We start from the raw sequence: 25,252 nt of genomic DNA, 5'->3' as shown, positions 1-25,252 counted from the left end.
CAAGCGTTCAGGGAAACTCAGGATGACTGTAAAAGGAGCAGATCATGTAAGATACCAAAGTAATAATCTGCATTAAACAACTTTAAATCATCTAAAACCCAAATGTGTTTTTTATAGTCTGTTTTCGGAAACTTGTAGTTCTTTCCCCCACTACGGCAGACGTCACTAACTTCCACCGCCGTCGCATTATTATGACGTCACTAAGTGAAAGTGCGGTCGACTCCTACGCCAACGTGATCACCTTCACTAACTACTTAGAGAAGCCTTCAGACACCTTCTCCTTCACCCCATGACGTCATCCAGGGTGTGAAGGAAAAGTCCATCGATAAGGAGACAGGAGGGACTTTTCAGACGTGTCCTCTGATTATTAACTCTATTACATCTCTTCTCATTTACTTTCTCCACTATAGTTATTTTGGGGGGTTTTTTCAATAGAGAGGAAGGAATGTGTGGTTTGAAAATACCTGGCATACCTTGTGTTTTCCCTAAACCCAGACTAACTGTCATTTCCAGTAACCCAGCATCAAAACACATTCATTTTCTAAAAGGAACTTAATGAAGCTTCTGCTTCTATTTTTTTACCAGTCTGTTAATAAAAGAGTCTTATTAAATCATCTCTATTCAATAGCTGTTTAAATGTTTAATGGGGGGGGGGTTCTTGTGCAGTCAGTCCTACATTGTGGCATATTTTGGTGTAGAGTGATTCCACCCTTCCTCCTGCCACCCACTCTGCTGTTACGGTGAATAAAGGCCGTCAACCTGGGCGTCCCCTCCTGATAAGAGTCAGGGTCGGAGCCCATGCATCATGGAAAAGGTTTGTTTCGCAGACGTTGTCTTGAGTTTGACGGGAGATTCCTGAAACTATAATTAGTTAACACTGTGATCTGCAGAGTGTCGGGTATATTTAGACGGAAAAATAAAACAAAGGTGATGGAATTTGAGGGAATGGACACTGATATAATGGAGGTGTCTGTACTGTTTATATAAGGATAAACAGTCTTAGGACGTTGGATCACTTTCCTCCCCCCAACATGTACAATGATGAAATGTTAGTGTTCAGAGCAAGGAGGATTTCACCCATTGGAATTTACATTCCTCTGTGAATAAGGTCATTGTAATGGAGAAAAGTGGCGAAACCCAATCAAAAAGAAGAAGAAGGGGTTGTATTAAACCCTGATTAGATGTCAATGTGGGAGATTTTAGGACGAGGACTTCAGCCCTCTGCTCCCTGGGGCCATAAGTGTACGTTTGAAGATTAGCTGTCTAATTGTGTTTAAGAGGTGACACAAACGAAGGGCATCATTACCATGCAGATGGCACCCGTCGTCTCACCTTTAATGGGCTGCAGCGTGTCGCCTTGCAAGCAATATCAGAATCCATAAAATATGTGAATTTCAATCATTCTTCTCGCTCATAATTTGTGCCTGTGTTGAGACATTAGAAAAGACAGGTTACATAGTGAACACACAGCGGTGTCCGTGAACTTATTCTGGCTTCCAAGCCATGCTAGTCATTTGTTGACTGGTCAACAGGCATCTCATGTGGCTCTTTAGATGTTCTGGTGTGGCTCACTGAAGCTTTCAGAACATGTTGTGTAAATCTACATTTTCATCTTGTTTTGTGTATCATACAATTTTTAAGGACTCTCATTTCCTGTCTAAGAGTGCCCAAAAATAGTTACTTTTTTATATATATAACAACAACAACATTATTATTATTATTATGATTATTATTATTATTATTATTATGATTATTATTATTATTATTATTATTATTATTATTATTATTATTATTATTATTATTATTATTATTATTATTGTTATTATTATTATTATTATAAAATAAATAGTTTAGACCACAAGTAAGGATATAAAATTTAAACTAAATGTTTAAAAGACCAAAACAGCTGAACTAACTAAAATATTTTAAATCACTAAAATATATATATATATTTTAAATACATAAATGGACAAAACAGCTAAAATTACTCAATTTATATACCTTCTAAAGTAGCTAAACAGCTAAAAATGCAATCACAAAAATACAATGACATGGCTTTGTCTCGGTCAGTACAATGGTCGTCGTTTGATCAGAATGTCAGGTTTGATTCCCAAATCTCCACTGTCCATCTGTTGAAGTGTCCTAGTGCCTTGCATCTAATGCATTGTTTCTTTTGCCATTATGTTTTAACAACCTTGAATATTTTGCCACTGTAAGATAATAAAAACTGTTGATGACGTAAAAGAAGACGTTTTGTGTTCTTTACAGTACATCTTTTATGTTTTGTCTTGGCTCTTGTTTGAATCTGATTAGAACTAGAAACATGACACCTTTCCCAGAAACTTCTTGAAATTCAGAAGCTTGAGTTCCCGAAACAGTGACGATAAACTTCACATGTGCTCTTACAATAACAGCTGATGGCTGTGTTTCTCTTTGCATTTATGAAAAATGTCATAGTAAACAATAGAATGTAGACATCACAGAAACTGGTGGGATAAGACACACATAAAGGCACAAAGAAATCAATGTACCAACCTCACATGTCATGGGGGTGGGGGGGGGGGGTTTACAGAGAAAGTGCAGGTGGAATAAGTAAAGTTAATGATGGCTGCATTCTATTTAGTGAGCATACTTGGTGGCCCATGTGCAGTACTCACAAATAACAGAAATTCATTTCCTGGAAATACATTAAAACAACACAAATGAAAAACACTTATGTTGTGTTTTTTCATTTGTTGTTGTAGTTTGTACTTCGGGGCCACCGTATATTAGAGAGTCTTCCACCTTTACAGCTTTAAAAAACAGACCTCAAACTCTGGTTAAAGGACCCATATTTCACTATATTTCATGTTTCACAGTCCATCCTATGCTCATGTGGGATAATAATTAAGGTGATACAGTATACAACTCTCAAAACTTGTGAAATTATAGCTATTTCTTAGATTGAGCTGACGTCACCTCTCATGAAACGGGTGGTTCTCAGCTCCTCCTCCACCTCCTCCACCCTCACAGAGACTGCAGCCCAGCCCACAGCCTCCTCCTCCACCCCCTGGGTGACGTAGCCAGCAGCTCACGCTCGTAGTTGTAGTAATGTACTTACAGATCTCGGCGCCTCGTTAGTCTTTTATTGTGGGAATAGCAGCAGGTTTCAAGATGAGCTTCTGAGGAAGTCCAGTTTCAAAGTTCCGTAGTTCTGGAAGCTTCTTTGGTGAAGAGTCGCTCACAAACAAACACGTTCTTTGTGGAAAAGAAAAAAAAAAGTCCAGCCACATTCGCCGCTGTGCTTCTTCTTTCAGCAAGACAAATAGTGAGGAACCATACTGGTACCTGAAAACACATTTTCTCCAGTGGACATGAAGGTGAAAACACATTTTCTCCAGTGGACATGAAGGTGAAAACACATTTTCTCCAGTGGACATGAAGGTGAAAACACATTTTCTCCAGTGGACATGATGGTGAAAACACATTTTCTCCAGTGGACATGAAGGTGAAAACACATTTTCTCCAGTGGACATGAAGGTGAAAACACATTTTGTCCACTGGTGAAAACACATTTTCTCCAGTGGACATGAAGGTGAAAACACATTTTCTCCAGTGGACATGAAGGTGAAAACACATTTTCTCCAGTGGACATGAAGGTGAAAACACATTTTCTCCAGTGGACATGAAGGTGACAACACATTTTCTCCAGTGGACATGAAGGTGAAAACACATTTTCTCCAGTGGACATGATGGTGAAAACACATTTTCTCCAGTGGACATGAAGGTGAAAACACATTTTCTCCAGTGGACATGAAGGTGAAAACACATTTTCTCCAGTGGACATGAAGGTGAAAACACATTTTCTCCAGTGGACATGAAGGTGAAAACACATTTTCTCCAGTGGACATGAAGGTGACAACAGTTATTGACAGAAACAAAAACAGCAGCGTTCAATGTGAAGTGAGTATAGAGCAGTGGTTCTCAATTATTTTCTGTCGATCACTGTTTTCAGCCCCCCCCCCCCCCCCCCCCCCGAATTGTACGACCATTGAGAACCTGATAATATTTATTTATTTATCTGTATAAACCACTATATGAGTTGCTGCACCAGCATTCTGCATATAATCACCTGATTATCAAAATAAATTAACAAAATGAGCTGAGAACAAACTTCTCCATCTCTCCACCTCCCCCTCCCCCTCCTCCCCCCCCTCCCCCCCCCCCTCCTCCCCCTCCGCCTCCTCCTCCTCCTCCGCCTCCTCCTCCTCCTCCGCCAGCTCTGTACACCGGTGTTGGTGTGTAGTACTTCTTCTCCTCTACTGGTTGAACAGGCAGCCTGTTGATTAGTGTGATCACTGCTGCCACCTAGTGGCTGGAGGCCCTTTTTTTTTAAATCGTTCAAGCATGAATAAAGACACTAATACTGAAAGTCGCGCCCGCCTCACGCCCCCCCTGACACCTCACCACGCCCCCTCAGGGGGGGGGCCCCACCATTTGAGAAGCACTGGTATAGAGTGAGATAGCAAGAGGCTGCAGCTCCTTGGCACATTTGTGGGCGTGTCTTGTTTTGGTTTCTCCACATGTCAATCTTCCTGGAGGCGGAGCTTCTCCAGCTCTGTGTCAGCAAGGTGGTGCCACGTCATCAAATAGAATCAAGGTGTTGAGCTCCTCCACCAGTTAGAACAGAGAAAGATCACTGTGAACTCAAGCTGGAGGGAATCAATGGAAGAAAAAACCACTTTGGGGATTATATGAACCCCAAATAGCACTTTTATGATGTTTAAAGCACAGAAAAGTCGATTTAGTATAATATGGGACCTTTAACTTCGGATCACACTCCAGCACAGAAGGTGGCAGTAATGCACCTCAAAAGATGGCGCCACCTGCCAAACTGTAGATTGAAGAAGGGACAAGGGTTAAACATAACATGGACATAATCTACAGTATATAGGCTCCTCGCACTCTCATCTAGCACCAGTCAATGCAGAGTGAGACAGTATTTTGTTTACAAAAACTTGTGTAAAGCTGAAGAGAGCTGATTGGCCTGATGATGTCTTTGGGTTTATGTGTCTCATACAGCTGTGAGCACCATTAATCTGCTCAGAACCCATTTCAGATTTGTTTCTCAATCACCATGTAAAATTAATTCACTGATACATTTCTTAATATGCCATACCCCATGTCTGTCTTTGTTAAAGAACATAGTATAATATAGTATTTCAGCATGAAAGCTCATATTTCTGATGTGTGAAAATTCATATACAATTATTGTAGTTGGAATTACACTTTCCTCAATAGAACTAAATGCACAGGGAATACATGTTGCTCCATCAAGATGGGGACAGCGCAACACATCAGCTCCGATCGACTCTGTTTGTGGCTTACTTTAAGTTTTTTCTTTTTTCTAAATCCCTTTTAATCTGATTTAGTAAAGTATCTCGTGTTAAACGGGGCTTCAACATCAAAGCCAAGGTGAAGATTCAAGGAAGTTACGACATACCGTCACTTTTATAGTGAAGGGTTATTCCACCTTCGAAAATACTTCATGTTTCAATGACAGTGACTAAAACCTGGAGAGTTTTACTATAAAGTGAAAGTTTGTGAATGGCAAGAGATTAAATCCTTTTCCGCATTTGGAGCAAAGTCATATTTTCTCTCAGATGGAGGCGATAATCTGTCATGCCTCAGATACACTCAGGAGTTGCAAAAAAAAAACCTTCCCACTCAACAGGTTACACACTGCAACTGTGTAAATCAGTATCCAATAGTGTGAAAAAAAAAAAAAAAAAAGAAAAACGTCTGTGACCTCACATTGAATTGTTTTTTGGTTTTTTTTTCTATTTGACCTTGAGGAGGATTGTGAAAATGAGGTTTTCCACTCCAACAAGCTGGAAAATATCTGGGAAATGCTAAGAGGGGAAAGAAACTCCTGCAAAAGTATTAACTACAAGTTAATCCTATAAAATGTAACTTAGTTCATTGATTACTTGTTTTTAAAAGTAACTAAGTTAGATTGCAAGTAACTTTCAGCAGCTGCCTCCAAGCCCCCCCACCGTCTCAACGTTAAAATTACAACTGGTTTTGCCCTAAACTCTGCTGATCCCTGCTTGTCCTCCTGTTGGTACATATTGAACCTTTCACCTTCATTCTCTGTTGTATTTATATCTGACTCATGCTTTTATTATCAGATGTGTACTAGTACTAGTATTTATTTAGCCAGAGATGTAGTTGTAGTCCATTGTTGCACTATTGATCTATTTATTTATTTGCTCTATACAACCTTTCAATTGCCCTTGGAGACAAATTAAGTCTTTGATTGATTCATTGAAAAAAAGGGGGGCTTATTACAATGTTAAGGTGATGACGTTGGTTGGTTCTGAATCTTTTGTGTCACCTGAACGCACCGTTAGAGCCGGTTGGCCTGTGATTGGTTGACAGTGGAGAAATGAGCAGTCGGGTGAGCTGCAATGTCTGCATGCGCTGTGACTGTGTCAGTTTGGAACCGAGGAGCATCTGCTTCTGTTTAATAATAAAGTGGCTTTGCAGACCAGGAATCCATCCTGTGGGACACTACAATAATAACGCAGTGACTTGGACAAGTAACTTTCATCTGATTTCTGGTTTGGAAATAGTGAATAGATTACTCGTTACTGAAAAAAGTGGTGATATGAAAGTAACATGTTACCGGCATCAAGTGGCGGCTGGTGATACATTTCTTAGGTGGGGCTGCTCATTATTACCCCCTCATGAAACATTTAAACAGCTATTGAACAGGGAGCACTTATTGACACTCTTTTTTATCGTACTTGTAAACAAATAGAAGCAGATGCTTGACAGCGCGAGACTCACATGGTCTGAAGGTGTGGATTCAGTACTGAGGCATAATAGTGGACTTACATTGGATTTGGATTGTGTATTTACTATAGGACATAATGTGCTATGGCGGGAGTTGTATTTTGTTACTGCTGGCCCTGACTGAAACACCACTGCACGCTCCTGTAAACGCCTACAAGCAATTCAGTCTCGCCAACTACCGCAAATCCATGTTTTTGAACTTGTAAATTGGAGCTGGAAAACTAAACGCAGAACAGCCTTGAACCTACTTGTGTTCATATTTGGTGTTCACCACTATAACTTAACAGCACAAAATTACTTGTGGATGTTGAACTTCAAGTTGAGAACAGATATGATTCAGGAGGATTTACTCCAATCTGAGCTTCGTACATGATGGGAAAGTGTAAAAATTTACTTTGGAAAGGCATTTCTGTTTCTTTTACTCCATAGACATATGGTACGTGTAGGATAAATCTGTGTGTGTGTGTGTGTGTATGTGTGTGTGTGTGTGTGTGTGTGTGTGTGTGTGTGTGTGTGTGTGTGTGTGTGTGTGTGTGTGTGTGTGTGTGTGTGTGTGTGTGTGTGTGTGTGTGTGTGTGTGTGTGTGTGTGTGTACCAATATGTGGATCTTCAAACCTATAGTGGCTTTCATTAAATAATATCTAAATATATTATTTTACTTTATTTAAACACAGTACTATTTTCAAAATGTGTTTTTTTTCCTCCTGGATAAAAACTGTTGAGTTTTAATAAAAGATAGAAATATAACATTAAAAGATAAAACTGCTAAACTATGACAAAAGAGAAAAAGGCTATGCAATTAACCAAAAAAAAACAAAAACTCTAAAGACTATATTATCACTAAAACTGGTCAATCTTTATAATGGCTAAAAAGAAAGATTTTGTTTGAGGTGTAAATCCTATGAAAACTGCAAAAAAGAAGAGGTTGATTGATAAAATTGATTAAAAATTTTTTTTTTAAAAGTCCTTGCCTAAATCCTCTAAAAATTACACACGCAAAAATAGTCTGGTTATATAAAATATTAGGGACACTGCTTGAATGACGAAAAAAGCTTTCAAAAAAAGATAACGGGCATAAAATATTGAATATTTTTGCGTTTCCATACAAGCCCCCCCCCCCACGTTTTTCAGTTCCACCTACAGTAAACTGCATTTTCACAGGGAGCTCCATCAAATGCTTCACTTCCACTGCTAATGTGTCGAGTTCCAATTGGATAGAAAGTGGTGTGCTCTTTTATGTAAAAACCTCTGCAACCTTTGTGTGCACTCACTGGCCGTGCTGGTCAATACTACCCTGGTTGAATTTCATCTGCTAACACTCCATCACATTGTGACCCGCTGAGAGGAGATAGTGGACTGACATCGCAGGCTACCTGAACGGTGAATTAAGATTCAAATCCGGCAGTTTACATCGTTTACTGATTGTTTACGGTGCACAGCAATCGCCACATCTGGGTGTACGTGTGCCGCAACACAGAAGAAGAGGATGATGTGGGCGACAGCAAGAAGAATGCTCTCCAGTACAGGCATGCCAGCTGACGCCATATTAATGAATAAAGATGCGTTTTGTCTGGAAGCAGACGGAGGAATGTCTGCAGGTCTGGAAGAGGAAGTAAATAAAAAGGCCCAGACAAATGGTTGTCCCGAAGGAAACTCCAACCCCATAAACAGCATTTGAAGGATTACTTTACTGTTTAATGAGGCCGACCTTTGAACCCGGTGAGGAAGCGTCCAGGAATGCTTGCTATTCAGATCAGCTATGTAATGTTGATCCCACACGCAGCCAGTTATGACACTCGCTCTGAAACCAGTGGAAAGTTTTCCATCTTCTCCTCCTCGTCTCCCCTGGCCGGGCCGGCTTCCTTCCTGCTGCTCCTGGCTCTTTGATTATGGCCAGACGTCTTGTTTTTGGTATCAGCAGGCATGTTTTGGACCGGCGTGCAGATCGGTCAGTCTGTCCCCAAAGCCGCTCGCTTTGGGTCCCTGCGAACAAACCCAGGAAGAGAAGGAATGTACCGAGCACGGCCTTTACTGTAATCGCGGCCAGTCGGGGATGGAACTGGACGACAGGCGAAAACAGTGGCTGTGGGAGGAAGCGTGTGCTGCAGACAGAATGTCGTAACACTGCTTTAGAACACATGTATATATTCTCTATTATTTCAACCAAGTCTGATACAAAGAGAGGATGACACTACCATTTTGACACTGCTGTAAGGGAGTGTGCACAAATTATTTGGGGTGAAAGGGAAGTTACATGATGACCATAATGTCTGAAAATCCACTGCGACATACTGACTCTAGCAACATGATTATGACTGACAGACCACTTTGTCTACGCTCAGGAAGTAATAGATCTAAGTTTATGATTAGTAAAGGGTTTAACTTATCAAGCACAGATCCTCTGACGTTTCTTTTAGGGCCACACACAGCTCAAGAACTATGGCTCTATTCCCCCAAAAAACTATTATCTTCAGGCTAAAAGGGGCGAAAAAAGAACCAATTGCCTCATAAAATATAAAAACAAAATAGCTAAAAAGGCTCAAACAGCTAAGTGAGCTTAAAGACCTAAAACAGATTAAAGAAAAAGAAAATAAATGAAAGGAAAAACACTAAAATGGCCAGAAATATCCACACAAAAAAATCTGGGTTTCATAGAGTCAAAATGGATAAAGCAGCTTAAAAATACCTCCAAAATGATTATAAGGACAAAAAATGGCTGAATAAGGTGAACCTAGTAAAATGGCTAAAATATCAAAGGGACCTTGATTAACTATAATATACAAAGGACCCATTAACGGTTTTTTGTTTTTTCTAATAAAAAACAAAATTGGAGTAGGAATTTAAGAAAAGAACTCTTTTGAAAATGCTCTATCTCCATGTAAATGAGGGAAAACACAACAAAACAGTTTGAGTTTTCACTTCAAACATTGTCATGTAAACAGAGCCTGAATTACTAAAAAAAAAGGTGAAAAGCCAATAATCAAAGCAGCTGTTGCAGGTGGGAAATCATCCTACGTACAGTCTGAAAATGTTCAAAGTTGATGAGGTTGACCTTCCCTCCTTGACATCCTGCTCATGTTCCTTCTCCTTGAATCGATGCACAGGAAGAAATTAAAAGTAAGTTAGAATTCAATGGCTCCAATGTGTTTATGCAGAAAAACAGACATAAAAGTAACTGGAGAGAGTTTCACAACTGCTATCGTACAATCATAATGTACCAGCATGGTGAAAACAAAACAAACAAAAAAAAAAAAAAACCCCACATTGGGGCAACAAGGACTAAAACAAAGCCATGCAATACATCCAGTGTTTTGACAACGGAGCGATTAAGGCTACAATCTCTGCCCCGCATCCACCTCATATCAGTTTCCCTCCTGAAACAGCAAGCATGCTTCTGTTTTTCTTTTGTTTCTTTTCCTCCCTCCTGCGCTGAAGGAATTCGAGGAGGAATGCGGAAAAAGCATCCTGTTTTCACCGCGCTCTTAGTCAGCAGGCTGGGGGGTCCGGCGTGTGGCCGGCCTGACGTCAGTTTGAGTCCTGCTCATGGACACTCAGGTGTGAGTTTCACCTCATCGACCTTCGATTGACTGATCAAGAGCCACTGCTTCACGTGTTGTTGACATCCGTCATTCCTGAACCCCCTCGACCCACAACCCAGGACATCCTGCAGATAATTGGGAGCCAAAAGTTACAAGTATCCTCTGTAATAAACAATTTCCAAGCTCAGAGGACAGCGGACCTTAAGTAAACATCAGCTTGTGGAGCGACGACGGGACGGACGGCCCACCGCTGAGAGATAACCACCTCACATTCCGCTCCAGCCAAAGAAATCCTGTGTGTTTAGTGCTCACGCACTCAGTGTGTGTGTGAATGCACTCTGGTTAAATGTAACTTCAAAGCACCTGCTTTTACAGCAGGTGCTAGCAGAACAACCCGCTGGACCTGCTACTGAGTCTTAAAAAAAAAAGTGATGGCATGTGTCGCACCAATTAATGCCTAAATCATGAGATGCTTTGAACGTATTGAGAATGTCTTCCTACCATCAGCACCATTACTGGTATTAGCAGGTTACTGACAGGTTGTGAGCTAATAAAACCAGTTGACCAGGTGTGTAGGTGAACGTGAGCAGGTTTTATCTACCAGATGTTTCTTCAGGTGAGACGTCGACTTCCTGGAGGTTCACAGCACTTTCACAGCAGGGAGGCATAATTAGCATTGTACAGAGAGGTTAAGAGATTTCTCCCACTTTAAAACATAGTGATGAGAGCAGCTGGCTGCAGTATCCATGGCAACGCGTCAGTGCCGGCCAGCCTGAAAGCGTCAGGAAGTGTTGCAATACAAGCGGACGGCGCATGTGACAGCTGCATTTGTTCTTTATTCCATCTGACTTTCTATTGTAATCCTGCTCAGTAATCCCAGTTTTTATCCAATATACCTGTAATGAGATTACATATTTGTTTATGTACTGTAATGGATTACAGTTATATTTTTTTGTATCCTAATTACGTAAAGTCATTACATGTAATCTGTTACTACCCAACCCTGACTGTGAAGGGATTGAATGTAACACTGAGCCCCTACCAGCACAAAACTGTATGCTGCTTTGACACATATTCAGAAACTGGGGTTCAAAGCAACACATAACCTTTGTGTTTGGAGTATCGGTCCCTTTTTCCCCCAGTGGGCAAATGTGGAGTCGCACCTCCTTTTCGTGGAATCCACCATACATTGGATTCTTCTGTTAAACTGACCATCATTGCACAACTGGATGTGAACTCTACCGGAACATGATCATTGACAAAGACCATCCTCACCCTGAACCCTCTGCAGGATGTCACAAATGATACATCATCCTACAGGCTTCTGATTGCTTTCAACATAATCAACCAAACCGCTGTGCAAACATGGAAATAAACACATCAGCACAAATAGAGAGATGAGTGAAATCCCAGACAGTAATAAAGGCCCTTTATAAAGAATCTTTGTTGGTAGACCTTGAGAAGTTTACTCGGAAACAAGGAAGAAGATAGATTTCTTTTTATCAGGTGGGTGCTGCTGACTCAGCGTGCAAGTTGTTTTCATATCTGTGGTTTTGTTTGCTTTTAAGTACTGCTGAAAAACCACGAGCTGCAATGTGACATTGGGTTAGTCATAAAAACGTATAAAACAAGACAAAGCAGACGGCAGATGTATCTGGTCAGCATAGTGATGCACAGATACATGAACTGTTACTCACACTCTCTCAAACTGTGACTTTTTAATGAAATAATGCAACAAGAAACAAAGTGTGCAACCTTTCAGAATCAAACACAGTTCAATAAATAACACTTTTCTATTAAAAAGTGAATATTTCTGTTTTCATGCAAGAATGACAGCCATTAGTTTTTTTGGGCGGGAAAACGTTGAATTATTGTATTTTCCACAATGACAGCGTTTTCTTGATGAAAAAGAAACTATTGCTCTCCCTTTCACACAGGAATGAGACCCATATTATCCATATGTAAAACACTGACTTAATCTAGTGTCTTCCTGCTTTAAAAAAAGCTAATCAATGAAGTAATTTTGTTTTGTTACCACCTTGTAATAATAATAATTAGTTCAATGAACAGTGAGAGGTTATGCTCCAAAGTTCAGTACTAAGCTCTTAAACAGGAAACCCCATAGAAATAGTGTCAGTTATATGTTTCTCCGTGTGTGTGCGTAAGCGTGCCAGTGAGTATTATCAGCATTGAACATGTTCAAATAATAGAGAATTTTCTGGGACGTGTTATTTATAGGTGAAGGTCTTCTGAGTCACGTCAGATAACAGAAGTAGAAATGAAAAACAACACAAACATTCTTTAGAAATCATATTTATATTTTATTTTATGAGACACAACACTGACTGCATCGGCCATATAATTATATCAAAAATAGATCTCAATAAGTTAGTGAATAAATAAATAGTTCTATTTACAAGAGTAAACTTTACATGAATGATGTGTCATATACAGCACAGACATCAGACTACCGGGGGAAGATGGAGTAAAAGGCTCCTTTGCACAGGAAAATAAAAAAAATAATAAAATAACATGAGCCTCTGACTAATTACAGTATGGTACAGAATGAACATTTGTCAGAGGAGGAAAAACAATTGTTGGATTTTTTTTTGTTTGTTGGCAGGCTGCACATCATTGAAACCTTCTGGCTTATCTTCAATCAAAACATTGAACTATGCAATAAACACTCAAGCCAACACAATAGACCCACTGTTGTCTGTGTGTGTGTGTGTGTGTGTGTGTGTGTGTGTGTGTGTGTGTGTGTGTGTGTGTGTGTGTGTGTGTGTGTGTGTGCGTGTGCACAGGAGCTGACAATGGAGCATGTCTATGGCAGATTGTTTGTTAGCGAAATCCCAAAGAAACGACCTTCGTCTTGCTGCAGCAGCGAGTGCCAAGACATCCTTTTCAAGTACTGCCTGCTCATTAAAAAGCTATTTGCTAATTATTGGACCCCTGTAAACATGAGGCGGGACAGCAGATCACAGCTCTGATACAGAGGAATATTAAATCAGACCAAAGGTCAACAGTGATGGAGAAGGCCTGAGAACATATAAACAAACACGGGCAAAAACGTTTTTCATCTAAGACATCACTGAAATGTTGATAGACTTTGTAATTCTTTGTGCGGGTTGCAAGACACACCTGTTATAGTCATCATAATCAGAATACTGCCTATGAATGGTGACGTTTCCATGTCCTTGGCTGGAACCGATCCGTCATTGGCACCTTAACTGATTAAAGTTCAAACAGACTTAAGAGTCAACTTCACGTCGGACCCAGTCTTGCTTCAACCACCAGCTCTGACGCATTGATTCAATGCTCCGTCCTACAGCTTTTTCACGTTTCTGTCCTTTGCATTTTCGATGCAGGCAGGAGATCAGGCATTTTTAATCTTCTGTGCTGAAACCAAAGTCGGTCTGACTCTTCACTTCTGGTAGTTTGCTTCAACACAAGGTTTTTCCTTCAGGTGTCTACCTCCTCATCTTGCTCTTTAGACTTGGAGTCAGAGGGCCTCAGAGAAAGTAAGTCCTTTGCCATTGCCGTGTTGGTTTTGATCACAGACCTGCAGGAAAATCCAAAGGAAACCAGGTTAGAAATGCTTTGTGTGACCCTCAAATTTTCACCCCAATGCAGTTTCCTTTAAGTGTTTTTCTCTTTACCTGAGGGAGGCCAGGAGTCTGTTGCTGTCTGTGCTTGCAGATTCCTGCAGTGTGCTTGTGGTATCAGGCCTGCGCTCGCTGGGGCTGTGATACAAATAGAGCATTAAGAATAGGATAACAATCTGGCAGAAACCATTTAAGAGATAGTTCACGGTAAACCAGCTGCCTCTGAAACTGATCTACTTCCAGATGCCTTTTGGGTAAGAATGCAGTGCGAGTCTCACACGTTCAAAGTTCAGATCTGAAGACGTTGACTGATTCATCGCTGCGGTTTCATGATCACAATGATTGAAAGACACAAGCGGCACCTCTTTGAGACAAGGCAAAAATGTAATCTGTCCAAAAATAGCACATCTTAATAAACCCTGGTGACTTCTTTCAAGGCCATGGAAATGAGGGTACTCTTCTTTTATACATGACAGCTGCCCTCATGGTTTAGACCAGTTATCAAAGACTCGATCATGTTGCCAAAGAGACACAGACTGTGATGTTATCCAGAGAGTACATCAGAGGAAGAGCTGACTGGCTTTGCTGTAGGTCCAGGTAGATGGAGGAAGTGCTCACCTTTTACTGCAGAAGCCACGGCAGGTATTGTCCGATGGACTGAGGCATTCGCATCGGTCAGCTGAACGTCGGCGACGAGACAGGGGACTCCCCAGGCCGTAAGGAAGGACTTTACTATGAATCAAAAATAAACCTTTGTTAGATGGTGAAATTCCCTTCAGCATGAAGGTTAGAAACAACACCTGCTGAAGTTCAGCCTTACTGTCCTCAAGTGGCTTACTTTGGTGTGTTGACCCAGATGATATCCAGGTGGCAGAAGTAGATGCACTCTGTATCCTCCCAGCTGTTGCAGGAGCAGCGTTTGGTCCTGACCCGGTGTGGATGCTGAGTCTGAGCTGGCAGCTCAGCTCGCTCCGATACGGGGAGTGCACACCCTGGAAAACACGGAGAATCTCAAGATTAAACCACAGCAGTTAGTCACGCGTTAATACTAACAAACCATTTGGCTGACAAACACTGTGGTAGGTTACAGGTCCAGGGATTCGAGCCAAGTGGAAACAATCCTGTAGGGTGGCCTGGCTGAAGTAGTTTAAATAACATGAACACTGTTTTATAACAGGTGTGGTAAATTCTCCAGGAGGATGAACCCAGCTCTCGAACTGTATTTACACTTGACTTAATGCCATGCGTAGAATTTTGTACTATCATCAAAGTATAACCCGAAATCGGCCAAGGAGCAGGTCAATGTCTCGGCACGGCTACACACAATTATCTGAAGAGGAAAACAGAAGATGCTCACCTTCTTGAAGAGACATGCCGATGGTGATGAACAAAGTCAATATCCTGAAGGAGGCCATCCTGTGTGGTTGGATCTCCGACGTGTAAAAGCAGTAGCAGTTGGTTTATACACTCCAGAGAGGAGGAGAGAGCCTGTGTGTTGAGGCTGGAGAGCAGCAACAGGTGATTTGTGTCCATGTCCCTGCCAGGAGTGTCTACTTATACACCTCCTCCGGGTGACATCACAGTGACCCCGCCTTCCCCTGTGTACTTGACTGTTGTTGCACAACTCCCCCACCTCCCCTGTGAGACGTATGGCAGTTCTGAATAATAGAGATTTTCCTCTGTCATTGTGTTTGGAGTGAGCAGACAGAAGCCTTTGTGTTCTGCTGGTGTTTAGGATCCTTAAACCGGGCTGGAATTTAATTCAAGTATTGAGTGTTTTTGTTTTCTAATCAGAGCATAGATGTACCTAAATAGCATTTATGCCATCACAAGACAAGACAGTGCAGGACCTAAACTTTGAACGAGCAAGCCGTGTGTGGTTATTATCCTGGAAGCTGCAATTTGAACACACAAGCAACCAAACAACTGAGAAATCCAAGACAATTACTCACACTGGAGTAAGGCAGAGTGACAATAGTAGTTATGTTACTGGAATGTGAGAGTGCTCCCAAGATGAATATGAGGAATTGTGTTGATTTACAATGAGGGTCAATCAGTTCATTCTATAAGGAAATGCGTCAAATTGAAGAGTAACAAACAAAATAAACTGGGGGGGAGATAAAATAATCTATGCTGGCTTTTTGATAAGATAGGGAAATGCAAATGAATTGCTATTTAGATTGATTTATTACTTGGCCAGTTAAAACCAATGTGTTTAAGTCTTTAGCTTTTCTGTTCTGCTGCATCAATGTATGTTTAAATAAAGATTTAAAAAAACCAAGACAAATACAGCAGAATTCTACAGTTAAAGTACACAGCAAAAGGATGAAGCTGCTGTCAAAGTACAAGTATGTGATGATGCATGAAAATAAATAAATAAATAAATGAACGGATAACTAACTAAATAAATAAATAAATGTGGAAATAAAGCCGAAATAATATTGAAAAAAATTGAAAGAATGTCAGTGTTAAATTCAAAGCATGCAACCAATCAGCAGCCAGGATGATAATGAAGCTGGTGTCAAATTACAAATGACACCAGCCTTTCTGTAAGCATCACTCTGGCAGTAATTTCACACTCGCCTCATTGTGTCTGGTGTTAAGTTACAAGCAGAGGAAAAAGTAGGTTGCTGATAATTTGACGCCTGCCTCATTACAAATAGAGTGTATCATGCATGTCTTTGTCGTGTTGTTGGTAGTTTTCTGTGCTTGTTGCTCATTGGTTACTTTCTAAATGAACAATTTCACTCTCACAGGCCAAACCCAGTTTAAAGTCTTTCAATTTACTGCATCTCATTGATCAACGACTATACTGGCAAATTTTGCGCTAAAATATATATTAAAATTTTTTAAAATCAAACATCTCAATTTAAAAGTACATTTAAAAAGAAGCAAATAAAATACAACTCATTTTTGACTTGTCTTGTTTAAAGGATTATAATGTTAAGGATAGTGTTAAGGATTTATTTGAGATCTTCATTATAGGTAACTGCTGTAAAATGATTTTTGGGGGATAATATCATATAAATATTACTTTTTTTTTGGTTTTAAATCAAGCACTTTTTCAACTTCTAAAAGTTGAAAAACAAAGGAAGCGATGGCTTTGCCTTTGTCCCTTTGTGCCCCCCCCCCCCCCCCCAGCAGGAAGGTGGGGTCAGGGTTCTGTCATCCCGCCAGCAGCGTAACTCTCTGACCTCTGAAATGATATGCAGCCGCCTGCCTCAGCAGCTCCTTACAAACCACACACACACACACACACACACACACACACACACACACACACACACACACACACACACACACACACACACACACACACACACACACACACACACACACACACACACACACACACACACACACACACACACACATGCAGTGACGTACCTGCGTATCACGCTCCTGGACAGTTAAACTATGCAATGCAAACAGCCCAAGGTTTTCCTTCCTCCTATCAGCTGCATCACTCATGACATAATTCATATCCACAAGCTCATATTAGCAAAACATCTACTGCAGAAAACATGATGCCACCAGGAGGAATGGAAGGTTTTCACCATTTTTTTCCATAAGGAAAAGACGTGTAAGTGGTTTTAAAAAAACCCCCAAACAAACGAAGAGATTCGAAATGATCTGCTTTAAAACACTGAAGTTGAAATGGAAAACAGCAGGAGGAAGCTTGTTGATTGTATTTATCTACATCTATGAATCTGTTGTGACCAACATGATTTAATGTGAAAATAGAAGAGGTGCAAGTGCTCAAATAAAATGTACGACCTCGCGTGATAATAATGTTTTAAATGAAAAGTCATTGTTTTTGCGTTTTCGTGCAGAAAGGTTTTGCATTGATATGATGACATTTTGAAAACGATGTCCGTTTACACCGAAATGGCAGAAATGCTGAAAATGATGCGGTTTTGAAGTTGGGCCCCTCGTGGGTGCTGTTGCTTGGTTTTGTAATGTGCACATGTGCACAGAGGAAAATATGCTATAAATATTAACAATGGCGAGAACATGGATAGACGATTGATATTGCAGTGACTCTCACCTATAAAACTATCAAGTCCAAACCAAAAAGAGGACTGGAAGCCACGACACTGCGGAGGAAAACTTTGTTGTTATTCTTATCTTGCTATGGCCGTGTTGCACATGTACAGTAGCAGCATTTCAGAAAAGTGTTCCCATTTCAGCATTTTTGAAAACGTGACATCCAAAAAGCAATGAAGGTTTAGACGAGACGAGAGATGATGACATCATCGTCACTCTCGTGTGCGTGAGTTAACAACTGCAAATGGCTTAGTTGTTACGAAAACATATTTATCAGGTTGTTACAGGTGTTTTTGGTTGTTGTTTTTTTAAGTTATCTTACATATTGTGTTCAACACCAAAATCTCCTTGGTATCTTCATTAAGTTATTCACTGATGGACTGACAGTTTGTGAACACGATGCTTCTGAAGTTTATTTTATTTTAGGCTTGTTCAAAACAAAGTACCTGTAATTATGCAAATAGGAAACAATTCCAGCAAGGGCTGAGGTCACAACCAATTCAGACACAAGAGGCTATAAAAAAAGAAAGATCAATAAACCATTTACAACATATTGCAGTTGCTCTTGATTACAGATTTATAGTGTACATGCAAATCACTTGATGTAGGTTTATGGTAAATTATAGTGTTTATTAATTATTTGAAATGCCAGGTATGTCTTTAGAGAAGATTCTAACATGTTTTTTTTATTTTTTTTTATTTCATACCTATTTAATATCCTGCTGAGGTACAACAGGATCAGCCTTGATATTAAGTAATCACACTTCATTTACCATAAATGGTTTGAAATGCAGCCACAGTAGAACTCAGACCCGAATGCAAACAAATAACAGGATGCAGTTCAATTGTTAGAGTCACGGAGGATGGAAACATCTGACTGATGTTGAGGAATTTTATATCAGAGCTTTAGCGGGAAACTAGAAGATCGAGGAAGACGGGTTAAAAAAAAGAAAAAAAAAAGCGGTGAGGCAGACATATCTGAGCTGAACATCGTCACTGTTTGGTTGAAGAGAAGAGGAAATGCCAAAAGGATGTCACAATGCCGGGATACTGGCGTTTGACCAGCTATTTGTGAAGTGAGGCGATAGGAAAGAAGAAAAGAAAGAAAAGCAAGTCATGGAGATCAAATGTTTGCAGACATGCAGAATGGGCTGGTGCCTCCTGCCCTTTGTTGCCCCACTCTGTATGGAGGGAGCTCCATACATGGAGTAATAAAAAAACAAGTGTCCTTATCTGCTCCTCACTTCCGGCTGCTGCTGGGGGCGACACAGGAATGTGCAGCGGTGTGATGATGAACAAATAGCAGAGGTGTGATTGTAAAAGCTTTTCAGATGATTCTGGGATGAGCTCATCTGACTCGCATTCAAGAAAACACCTCACGTAAAGTTAGGATCTACATGATAGGGTGTGAAATATTGCCCAGCAGGTGAGGCTGACCAGGGTCACAGATCTCTGGGCCATTTCCAGTGCTGTGCAGAAAGAAATATTATAAGAGCTGGACTCTTAATGGGTATTTTGAGAGTATAGTTCAAATGGCAGCGTGACATATTAACATAAACAGTATTTTTTAATGTTTTTGGATTATCGGCCAGTCATACGTTCACCTCTGCTGGCACTTAAGGTGATTTTCCTGAACACATCAATATTGTAGTGGTGGCTGGTTAATAGGGGGCGCCGGGGTGCTCAACTGGGCTTTGCATAATGTCACATCACAATGAGGAATGTTCCTGACAACACACCACCCTGCTTCCTCAGAAGTAAATAAATGAGGGCAGACCTTGTAGTCATTGAAAGAAGATGAAGGTAGAAAGGCACTGAGAAGTGACTCACTCTGCTAGTATCACCCTGATGTGAGTGAGGGGGAGAATATGAGCTGGCAGATGGAAGCTTTGATAAGCAGCATCACCATCATTGAAACTATGAGGGCAGCCGCCACACCTGCCTGCGACGCCATACTTGATCATCCATGCTTTCATTTCATTTCACATCTCCTTGACTACTGCAACTCCACTTTCACTTGCATCCTCGGCAGTCTTCCGGTCATACAAAATTCGGCTGCGAGACTTTTGACAAGTTTGCCTAACAGCCCACATCACTCCCGTTTGATCAAATCTTCACTGGCTCCCAGTCAAATGTGGAATTGACTTTAAAATTGTAATTCTCACTTTCATGGTCAGGATCCTTGGTATGCTGACATGCTGAGGTCACCCTCCCATCCTCAGGCCAGAGTCTCCTGAAGGTCCCAAAGACCCTTTAAAACCTGTCCTTTCAGGCTGTAGCCGGCCCCCAGGCTGAAGTCCTGCTTTGGCCAACTCCATCTAGCTCAGGAGTCTCCAACTCCGGCCCTTGAAAGCTCCTGTCCTGCATGTTTCAGTTCTCTCCCTACTTCAGCATGATCTGAATCTAATGATGATGTCATCACCAAGGTTGTGAGAAAAAGCCCAATATCGAGCCCCTCATTGCAATCAGGTGTGTTTCAACAAGGAGAGAGCTAGATCCTGCAGAACAGGGGCCCTCGAGGGCCGGTGTTGGAGCGCCCTGGTCCAGCTGAAGAAATCGGGTCGGCTGTTCCGACCGTCTGGGCCGAAGTTGGTCGGTGCTGCACTGTTGAAACTTCAGCACTGCTGTGTGCTGCACTTTCCAGCTCGCTAATGACTATCAGTCATATGTTGAACATGCTCAGCATGTAGTCTCGCTACTGTACGAGCCCAGCAGCTCATTAACATGTCGGAGGGCGGAGTTACGTAATGCACGTGAATGCATCACTCAAAGTGGTCAGCTCCTGTGGTTAAAACAGGACCAACATGGCAACTTGGACACAAACAGCTCAGCAAAATGTTACTGAAAACATTTGAAGCAAGAAAAAAGTCGTGCAGTTAAAAAGTAAAAAATGTGTGAGGGGGCGTGGCCTGCAATTTCAACAGCTTCTTCTTGGCAGCTGGCTGACATCACAGCTGAACCTTTCTTGTTCTTATGGGACAATGCAGGGGCCTTTAGCCACCACATGATCTGACCTGGTCCCGGCGCGAAAAAAAAAAAAATGTGTGCTCACAGTGCTTGGGGTCATTTACACACTTTGACCTTCATGCTCCAGCGTCTGGGTTGTGTTTCATTGGATTACTGTGCTGGGCTGGGCTTTCTGTAGCCTGCTGTCCTTTTCGTTTGTCAAAACGAACTGAAAAACACAACAACTTAAAAATGGAGAGTAAATAAATGGACTAAAACATTTTTTGTTAAAACAATATTTACCTTTGTTTTAATGCAAAAGATTAGGAAGAGACGGAAATCCTGAACTTTCAATGATTTTGCTTGGACGTTGAAATGTTCCAAAAACAAGCAGGTCTTGATCTTGTCCTCGTTCATTTTCTGCTGCCAACGCATCCACAAAACAGGATTTTCCATATTTTCAACACCGGGGAAAAAAAAAAGTAATTTCAAATGATGCCTTGTTCAAATGTCGACAGATTGTACAGTACAATAAACCCCCAGGCATGAAATGATGATGACAGTGATGCAGGTGAAGCTAACCTTTATTAGGAAGCTCAACTATCACTGAGTGAACCCAGATTATTTCGTAGAAAAGCAACATTTTGCATCGTTGAACCATTTTTGTTGGATTTCTCAAAATGTTTGGGTTCAGAAGCGAGTCTTTATTAGAATGTCAATTTATCTCCCTGAAATAAGTGAAGTTACACAAATTGTGTTCACTATGTTTATCTTTAAATGAAATCTTGGCCTTGCTTCTATGTATTTACAGCACGTTTCCATGACAACCACAAGGTCAATTAAGCCCAAATGTAGCATGTTTGCACATTTGTTTGTTTTTGTTTCTAGTCTCAGCTTGACAATGCATTCCGTTTCTGACTAAGATACATTATAAATTATTTTTAAAATATTTTTCTAGTTGTTTTTAGTTTAGTTTTATTTATTTATTTACCAGTAACAATCTTAGCAACCTATATTTGACTATTTTACCATTTCCTTTAACAGGCTACAAATAACTTTAGCTATTTATATGAGATTTTTCTCCAAGTCATGTGTTTTTCTAAGTACTGCATTTAGCCTGTCATTGCATATAGTAATTACAGGCCTATGGTGATATGACAATAGATCAGAACAGAACAGAACAGGACAGGACAGGACAGGACAGGACAGGACAGGACAGGACAGGACAGGACAGGACAGGACAGGACAGGACAGGACAGGACAGGACAGGACAGGACAGAACAGAACAGAACAGAACAGAACAGAACAGAACAGAACAGAACAGAACAGAACAGAACAGAACAGAACAGAACAGAAAAGAAAAGAAAAGAAAAGAAAAGAAAAGAAAAGAAAAGGACAGGACAGGACAGGACAGGACAGGACAGGACAGGACAGGACAGGACAGGACAGGACAGGACAGGACAGGACAGAAAAGAAAAGAAAAGAAAAGAAAAGGACAGGACAGGACAGGACAGGACAGGACAGGACAGGACAGGACAGGACAGGACAGAAAAGGACAGGACAGGACAGAACAGAACAGAACAGAACAGAACAGAACAGAACAGAACAGAACAGAACAGAACAGAACAGAACAGAACAGAACAGAACAGAACAGAACAGAACAGAACAGAACAGAACAGAACAGAACAGAACAGAAAAGAAAAGAAAAGAAAAGAAAAGAAAAGAAAAGAAAAGAAAAGAAAAGGACAGGACAGGACAGGACAGGACAGGACAGGACAGGACAGGACAGAAAAGAAAAGAAAAGAAAAGAAAAGAAAAGAAAAGAAAAGAAAAGGACAGGACAGGACAGGACAGGACAGGACAGGACAGGACAGGACAGGACAGGACAGAAAAGAAAAGAAAAGAAAAGAAAAGAAAAGGACAGGACAGGACAGGACAGGACAGGACAGGACAGGACAGGACAGGACAGGACAGGACAGAAAAGAAAAGAAAAGGACAGGACAGGACAGGACAGGACAGGACAGGACAGGACAGGACAGGACAGGACAGGACAGGACAGGACAGGACAGAAAAGGACAGGACAGGACAGAACAGAACAGAACAGAACAGAACAGAACAGAACAGAACAGAACAGAACAGAACAGAACAGAACAGAACAGAACAGAACAGAACAGAACAGAACAGAAAAGAAAAGAAAAGAAAAGAAAAGGACAGGACAGGACAGGACAGGACAGGACAGGACAGGACAGGACAGGACAGGACAGGACAGGACAGGACAGGACAGGACAGGACAGGACAGAAAAGAAAAGAAAAGAAAAGAAAAGAAAAGAAAAGAAAAGGACAGGACAGGACAGGACAGGACAGGACAGGACAGGACAGGACAGGACAGGACAGAAAAGGACAGGACAGGACAGGACAGGACAGGACAGGACAGGACAGGACAGAACAGAACAGAACAGAACAGAACAGAAAAGAAAAGAAAAGAAAAGAAAAGAAAAGAAAAGAAAAGAAAAGAACAGAACAGAACAGAACAGAATAAAAAATTTAATTATCCTACAGGTTCATTCTTTTAAAGCATTGTTCCACACAGAATATGTTACAGTAAATAAAATAGAAAGTAAAGTTTGTGCTGGAGAAGGTGATCAGAAATCTAGTGTACCAGTGTTGTTAATTATACTTTTACTATTTCTTTCTACCATATAAAGCCCATCATTACCTTGTCATGCAGAGCAAATGGAGAAACATAATGTATATTGCTGTCTAGACTACAAAAACATCTCAGTCTTTAAATTACATTTCAAAGCAGTATATATGAACTTAATAAGCGACATATTTTTTTACAGTCTTACTCAGAATTCATTAATTTCAATGACACTGTCTTGTAAAAATGTATCGTTTATTTATCCGTGGGGGCTTTTACACACTCTTTTGTATCAGAAAGTTCTCATGCAAACCTTCAAAGAACTTCCCGATGAGGAGACGCTATCAGCTGCTTTCTCCTGACACCTCGTGGCCATGTGTGGTACATGCAGAGCCTGGGAACAAAGAAGAGCTGAGGGAAAGAAAGATGACGGGAGCCAGATTCAGTAGGATGATGACAACATACAAACAGATCAAATCAAAGCAGCATAGAGAACAGAAATTAAATTCACCCTGTATTTCAGAGGATCATACTCTTCTATGTTACAACGCGACTTCAAACTGAAAATATTTAATATGGTTCTATTAGAACCAGCTATCTGCAACCATCGTGGCCAAAAGAGCCGTTTTTGTGATTTTTCACCAAAGTAAAATTGTCTGGAGTCACACAATGTCCATTATCTAAAACAAACAGCTAAAAAATTAAAATACTATACATAAAAAAAACTGAGGTTGCCATCCTGAAGTGTCATAGCTGCAATTTACATATACTTTATTATATTTTCTTGAAAGATTTCTTCTCTTTTTTTTAATGGATTTTCCAACTTTAGTCATTTATGGATCTGGGTTATTGTAGCTGCTTCATCTATTCAGCCGTTTATAGTTTTTGTGTGACTCGTTAGACTTGTTAGAGCAGTCCTCGCAGTACTAGAGATTTATATTCATTTCTCCCCTTTTTTTCTTACTTTTCCCTTTTGTGTTCTTTACTAAATGAGTGTATTTAAATAGAAATTACCATCTTCAGTGTTTTTTTGAAATAGCTTTTGACTTAAATAACCAACTTTTAATACACAACCCATCAGGTGAGACTCATTGGTCTACACTTCAAATTTGTTAATTTCTCCTCTTCTGACACAACCACTTTGTGTCCAAAAGGTTCACTTTATCCATTATCTATCCCACCCATGCTAAATAAGTAATATCTATTTCACAATGATTACTCCTTACCTTAATTTGATTTCTTTGGAAGGGGCTATAATTACTGACCTTTTTTTAATTCCAGTTTTAACCAAATTTGTAATTTTTCATACAGATGCATCTCTAGAAATTTTATATCAATGGAAAAAATATTTTCTTTATCATTAAGATTTAAGACATAAAGTGTTTCTTTACAATTTAGCTTAACAGTCACAAATTGATTTAAAGAAAAGTTTCTTCTTGTTTTTCTTTTTAACCCAAAACCATAGTTATTCCGAATATTTGGAAAAAATAAATAGCTTGAACTTTTAATCTTATATGTGGTGAACAGAACGCATCAAAAAATGTCAGTTTTCACTTGAAAACATGAATAAGACGGACAACTCTTCACCCCGCTCGCCTTTCATTCATTTGAATTATTTCTGAGACACTGAAGAGACG

At 40.4% G+C, this 25,252-nt stretch overlaps 1 protein-coding gene across 1 annotated transcript; it reads right to left on the bottom strand.

Annotated features, from left to right (window-relative positions):
- Positions 1–12,727: 12,727 nt before the first annotated feature.
- Positions 12,728–15,492, bottom strand: LOC308144870 (endothelin-1-like). The gene is made up of 5 exons (XM_080516118.1): positions 15,339–15,492; positions 14,820–14,973; positions 14,600–14,713; positions 14,036–14,119; positions 12,728–13,938 (listed from the first exon to the last, which is right to left on the bottom strand). Exons 1-5 carry the CDS (start codon positions 15,394–15,396, stop codon positions 13,839–13,841), a joined length of 510 nt encoding a protein of 169 aa, XP_080372244.1. The 5' UTR covers positions 15,397–15,492; the 3' UTR covers positions 12,728–13,838.
- Between the last annotated feature and the right edge of the window lie 9,760 nt (positions 15,493–25,252).

Source organism: Blennius ocellaris, assembly GCF_963422515.1.
Source record: "Blennius ocellaris genome assembly, chromosome: 20".
In the NCBI taxonomy this organism is placed as follows: domain Eukaryota; kingdom Metazoa; phylum Chordata; class Actinopteri; order Blenniiformes; family Blenniidae; genus Blennius; species Blennius ocellaris.
Note: the sequence above shows the minus strand (reverse complement) of the source record. Positions and strands in the feature narration are given on the sequence as shown.